Source organism: Nuphar pumila, chromosome 2 (genome assembly GCF_984573655.1).
Source record: "Nuphar pumila chromosome 2, dmNupPumi1.hap1.1, whole genome shotgun sequence".
Taxonomy (NCBI): Eukaryota; Viridiplantae; Streptophyta; class Magnoliopsida; order Nymphaeales; family Nymphaeaceae; genus Nuphar; species Nuphar pumila.
This window is the reverse complement of record NC_143250.1, coordinates 80,139,105-80,144,845: the sequence shown is the minus strand read 5'-3', so window position 1 is coordinate 80,144,845 and position 5,741 is coordinate 80,139,105. Positions and strand designations below refer to the sequence as shown.

Here is a 5,741-nt window from a genome sequence, read left to right as displayed (position 1 = left end):
GTGGCAAACATGAACCTGACCCATTTATTAAACCGACATGACCCGCCAACCCGTTTAATAAACGGGTTGGGTCGGGTAAACGAGTTAGCGGGTGGGTTGGCAGGTCAGGTTCAGGTAAACAGGTTGACCCGCCCGCCTAACCCGTTTATTAAACGGGTCAGCTGGGTTGGCGGGTTGGCATACCCCTAACACGAACCCGACCCGTTTAATAAACGGGTTAGGTGGGTCGACCCGTTTATTAAACGGGTTAGTTTAAGCCAAACCCGAACCCACCTAAGAGGCGTGTTGGGGGGTCGGGTTGGCGGGTCCTGTCAGGTTTTGCCACCCTTATTCCCAATGGTCCTTGAAAGGAAATTTACTCTGATCTCAAAGGCACACGTGCACCCTTGAGCATGTTGTATTTGGGCAAGGTGATGAAGAAAACAATCAAAGTCCATCTCTCTCTTCAATGACAACTTTATAGAGTGCAACCACCTTCAACCCATTAAAAGTTGTGGGAATTTTAGCCTGCAGCCATTTCTTTACCACAGAGTTTTGGCCTTATAGATTGTTGGGCATGCATTGATGGGATTGGCAAGACATGTCTTGCTGTTGAAAGCATACTTTATTTTTAATAGACCATAAAATTATCACACGAATCGCATCAGAAGGAACTTCCATTTTGTAGTCCCAATCATCCCCTCCACAAATCGCAAGAGCAAAGTCAATCTATATCTTAATCTTTTATAAGTTGAAAACTAACCCATGGTGCCTGTAAGAAACTCCTTTGTACAAGCACCACTAACATATTATCAACATAATATTATAATAGAATAACTGACATTAATCCCATGCTACATACAAGAAACACCTTGCACACGCCAACACCATATACTATAGAAATATGAGCAAGAATCTCTATACATATCTTAGGCTTAATATTTGTTTATGCAACAAGTCCTTATCTTTTATTCTACACCCAAACTGAGCCATTGGATAAGAAACATGATTGGAACTTCTTCTCAATCATTGTTATCTGGTGCAACTAAACTGGATGAACCAACGAGGGTTTAACCATGGTAGGGTTTAGCCTCAACTTGGTATATGTGTGCCCTTCTTCTCCCTGCTAACCGTTTGTCGTATTCCACGAGCTGGCTGGATCTTCATCGACGGCATTCCCTATTTGGGTTCTTCAGATACTTGTTTAACTTGTTTTCTCTATCTTCTATATAGGTATATATTTCACGTATATGAGTATAGTAATAGGCCCCCAATGGTGTCCAACAAAAAATAGTTCTTTTTTTTTTCTTCCCCTTCTTCTTTACATTAGCGAGTTATCCGGGATTCTGTTTCGGGGTTGAATAAGTATATTTTCAAGTATTTTGGGTGTTGAAATGGAAGCATGATATTTGGGTGTTCCATGAAAACCAGGAAGTGGGTTTTCTATTTTGAGCTCGTAGCAGTGAAACAAGAGAAGACGCCATATCTAGATTTTCATGGTGCAGGGTCTCTACTTTTTGTCATTTTTCTTCGTTTTTCTGGAAGTTGATTGGCGTCTAAGCTGGTTTCCTTTTGTTTTTGTCACGGAAAACGAAAAAGTGGGTAGAGTTGTTAATCATGGGGTTTAGATTTGTTTGCCGTTTTCTCAAGTGGGTAGGCTTGGACTGAGGCTATTGTTAATTCTATGATTTTTCTTCTTTCCCCCTAAAAGAAGAAAAAGGGTTTGTTTGAAACCATGATGATGAATTGTAAATAAAAATCACAGAGGATAAAAAGGGAAGAAAAAGAAAAAAGAGAGATTTGAATAGTGATTTAGGGAATTCTGATGACTTTAACAACAAATAAAAGGGTAAAAATCGAGTGAGGTGATGCATGCCAGTTTTTTCCCTTTCCCTTTTTCTTTTTTGTGGATTTAATTTTTGAATGATTTGGTTTTGTCCTATGAGTAGTGTGGGAAGTGGGTTTTGCAGCATCAGTAGAAAGAGGTCCAACAATAGTTAGTTTTCATAATATTATAGTTGCCGGTGAGTCCATTTGGGTAATGAGTGTGTAGCAGTGCCATTGTTGGTTGAACACTCATGTCTAATTCCGAACTCCATCAAATGGCAAAGGGGAAATGGGAACCGACTAAACCAAAGCTGACAGCAAACTGCTCTGCAGATCTAGCTTCTGTGTGAGTTTTTATCTCCTGAGATTGAATTTTGTTACCTGGTTTGATCAGATTTTTTCTATACGCTTTTTAGATCAGCATACTTCTTTTTGCGGTTTTGTTTGTGTGGTTTACTGGATTTCTGAATTTGATTTCAGGCCTGATAATCAATTTGTTGAGTTGCTGTGGGAAAATGGGCAGATTGTGATGCAGGCCCAGAACAATAGAAATAAAAAGAGCTGGGTCTCCACTGGTAGCGGAGAAGATGCGGTCCTTTCCGTCCAATCAAAAAACGGAAAGTTTGGAACTATAGAGGCTGTTGCTCAGGATTTCTCCTCCAGCACAGCCGCAACCGTTGGTTTAGTTCAAGATGATGAATTGGCCCCTTGGTTGAATTACCCACTTGATTATTCTCTAGAGAGGGAATATTGCTCAGATTTTTTCTCTGAAATATCTGGAATAAATAGGAATTCTTTGCCTGCACTGAGCAATGCTGCTAGCTCGGATAAAACTGCTAGCTTGGGTAATTCTCACATAGTGTCCGCACAAACCAGTGCAAATCTTGAGCAGGGGAATTCATACAAGGAGGCTGTGCTAGATTCAGAGCTTAATATTGCTGCCCGTGCTTCCTCGAAAGTTAGCGGTCAGTTGGTTCAACCTTCTCAATTTCAAGCCTCATCTCAGGGAGTTTGGCCCGGACCTGTAGATTTTGGTGGTAGTGATATTTCCCAGGCTCCTCGTGAAAATTCTATGCCGACGCCAGCTTCGGTGATTACATCGCAGAACATGAAGACAATTCCTGCACCTGTGAAGCCTTCGAGGCCAACTAACAATGGGAGTGTTATGAACTTTTCTCATTTCTCCAGGCCTGCTGCTCTGGTTAAAACCAATCTTCAGTCCGTGGGGATGGGTGCAGGCCTCCCGAGCACTGATCCATTTAGAATCTCTGCTAACAAAGCATCATCTGACACTGAAAGTAAACCTGTTGAATCTTCGGTTGTTTATTCAACTAGTGATTCAAAACAAATTGGTGTATGTAACAGAATGCCAAGTTTTCAAGTTCAGGTTGCTGGGCTACTCTCTAAGGCAGATATGAAATCAACCCCCACCAAGCTGCCTGTTCTGGAACCACCATGCACCAAACGTGATTATGCTGGATGTAAGGAGGATGCCTCAATCTGTAGAAACAGATCTCCAGATCAGACCCTTCGCCAAAGTCCCAGTTTTGCAGCTAGCACAGCACTGGGAAGATCAGAGAGCGGAAAGGCGTTTGAGCCTGTAGTTGCATCTTCCTCTGTCTGTTCAGGCAGCAGTGGAGGGAGAACCACAAAAGATGACAAACATGACTCCAAGAGAAAGTCTACAGAAGTTGAAGAGTCTGGATACCGCAGTGAGGTAAGCACATCTTTTTCTCAGGAAAATTCTTCTTACCGTTGTTTCTTCAAACAGCACTGATTGTTTCAGGATATTGAGGAGGAGTCTGTCGATGTGAGGAAGGCAACCACCTCCAAGAGCACGAGTGCCAAGCGCAGCCGTGCAGCAGAAGTGCACAACTTATCAGAGAGGGTTAGTTGCATGTGTACCTTTGGGATCTTTGAATTCAATCCCAAATCTCAAGAGTTTTTTTGGTTGGATCTTGATTCTTGCACAACAGAGGCGAAGAGATAGGATCAATGAGAAGATGCGTGAGCTGCAAGAGCTTATACCAAACTGTAATAAGGTTAGTCCCGTTATCACAAAAAATCTGTTAAATTTCATAGTTTGCTGGTTCTCTGATGTCATATGAAGTGCAAAACACGTGCTGCTTCACGTTATCGCTGATCCGTTGGTTCTTTTATCAGGCAGACAAAGCTTCAATGCTTGATGAGGCCATCGAATATCTTAAAACCCTTCAGTTGCAAATACAAGTAAGAAATCTAGCCATCTCATAGACTTGCAGTGTGTTGATTGATATGAATTTCCATAATAGATTCTTCTTAGTAAGTGCAGATTATGTCGATGGGCAGCGGAATGTGTATGCCTCCGATGATGATTCCTCCTGGGATGCTGCATATGCATGCGTCTCATATGGCTCACTTCCCTCCAGTGGGTGTAGGGATGGGCATGGGAATCGGGATGGGCATGGCTTTTGGTATGGGGATGCTTGACATGGGCTGTTCCTCTGCTTGCCCTATGATTCCGATGCCTCCAATACATGGTCCACAGCTTCCTTTCTCTTCTCTTTCTGTGCCTGCTACTTTGGGTGGCATGCCTGGGTCAAGTGTTCCGATGTATGGGCTTCCTGGTCAAGGGCTCCCCATGACCATGCCTCGGGGACCATTTGCACCATATTCTGGGTTTCCAGCAAAGATGGCCTCAGTATCTGAAGCTTCAGCTACCGTTACTGCAATGCCTGCTTCTGGATCAGCTCTTCTATCCACGCCAAAAGACCAGGTTCAGAATGCAAATTTAGCGCCGGTACATGGTAGCAGTTCCCAGCAAACACAGGTCATTTTATTCTTCTATATTCTCTTGAATATATGCAATTCTCTTTATTAGGAGAACCATTCTCAAACATGTCTGGTAGTCTTTTTTTTCTCAGGTTTGCACACCATGAAATTGCCAACGTGCAATAGATTTTCTTGCTAGTGCAGGGAACAAAAGGATGCTTTCCCCAGTCGACCTCGGTGCCAGCAACTCATCAACCTGGACATACTATTGGCAATACGGTCTCCAGTACTGCCAAAACAGATGGTGTTCCTACTAGTGGGGGAGGTGAGTTGCAGTTGATCCTGATGTACAATCAGGCTGTATCTCTTGCATGCCATTTTGAAGGGTCTCTTGATTATGCTCTTGTGAAACGTTTCTTCATTTGCAGACTGTGATTGATGTACACCCTTATGAGACCTCGGGAATGGAGACTGATACTGGTGGGCAGAATAATCTCTGCTTATATTCAATTCATTTATTTTATGCTTGGGTACGAAATGTTCTGCTAGTAATGGAAGAAGGTTCATTCAAGAACTGATGTGGGCTAGGAGCTAGACAATAACGACTGCCTTTGAACAACTAGTAGTACTAACAAAACAGCGTTTTAAGCCTTGGAGAGGTGCGGCACTGTGTGCCTTTGTACATTTTCTTGCGGGATCTGTAAGGTTTGGTGTTTTAGATTGTCAGGGTTTTGATCAGCTGTATGTAATAGAAAATTGTGTAGATTACACCTCTAAAGCTTATTGACAGTATGGACTCTTTTCACTTGCTTTTATGTGGAACTCCTGCAGTTGGTGGTGCTATGTTTCTTTAAGAAAGCTGAAGTGATTATGGTTATATGGCGAGGAAAAGATAGAATTAAAAACAAGGCAGAGATATAAAGAAAGAATACCAGATTCTAAAACCTCGAAACTTAAATAAAAGAATGGTGTTTGAATGATGCATATGTAGCAGATAGGACTGCAGTCTACATGACCGTAGGACTGTCAATAATTGGTGTTAATCTGCAGCTTAGAGGTGGTGCTGTGCTTCGCCATTTTTGTTTGAAATGGAACCCTGGCCCACTTCAGGTATCACTGCTTACTGCACTCCATAAATTGCTGAGTTCCTGGTACGGATGGCATCAACCAGTAGGATGTGGTGG

At 42.5% G+C, this 5,741-nt stretch overlaps 1 protein-coding gene across 2 annotated transcripts; it reads left to right on the top strand.

Annotated features, from left to right (window-relative positions):
• The first annotated feature begins 1,114 nt into the window (after positions 1 to 1,114).
• Positions 1,115 to 5,370, top strand: LOC149845812 (transcription factor PIF3-like). 2 transcript variants are annotated; one of them, XR_016430225.1, is made up of 8 exons: positions 1,115 to 2,152; positions 2,287 to 3,523; positions 3,593 to 3,694; positions 3,783 to 3,848; positions 3,970 to 4,035; positions 4,118 to 4,615; positions 4,710 to 4,882; positions 4,986 to 5,370. XR_016430225.1 is itself a non-coding variant. In XM_089996030.1 (8 exons), exons 1-8 carry the CDS (start codon positions 2,058 to 2,060, stop codon positions 4,994 to 4,996), a joined length of 2,196 nt encoding a protein of 731 aa, XP_089852156.1. In that variant the 5' UTR covers positions 1,116 to 2,057; the 3' UTR covers positions 4,997 to 5,370. The 2 variants fall into 2 exon arrangements, 1 of the variants encoding a protein (XP_089852156.1); XM_089996030.1 differs by having other exon boundaries at positions 1,116 to 2,152; positions 4,762 to 4,882.
• The last annotated feature ends 371 nt before the right edge of the window (positions 5,371 to 5,741 follow it).

Excerpts from the sequence above, each read along its gene's own strand:
- LOC149845812 (XM_089996030.1), top strand. The coding sequence starts at position 2,058 with ATGTCTAATTCCGAACTCCATCAAATGGCAAAGGGGAAATGGGAACCG. Across the intron at positions 2,153-2,286 it reads TCTGCAGATCTAGCTTCTGT|GCCTGATAATCAATTTGTTG; the intron begins GTGAGTTTTTAT and ends ATTTGATTTCAG. Across the intron at positions 3,849-3,969 it reads TTATACCAAACTGTAATAAG|GCAGACAAAGCTTCAATGCT; the intron begins GTTAGTCCCGTT and ends TTCTTTTATCAG.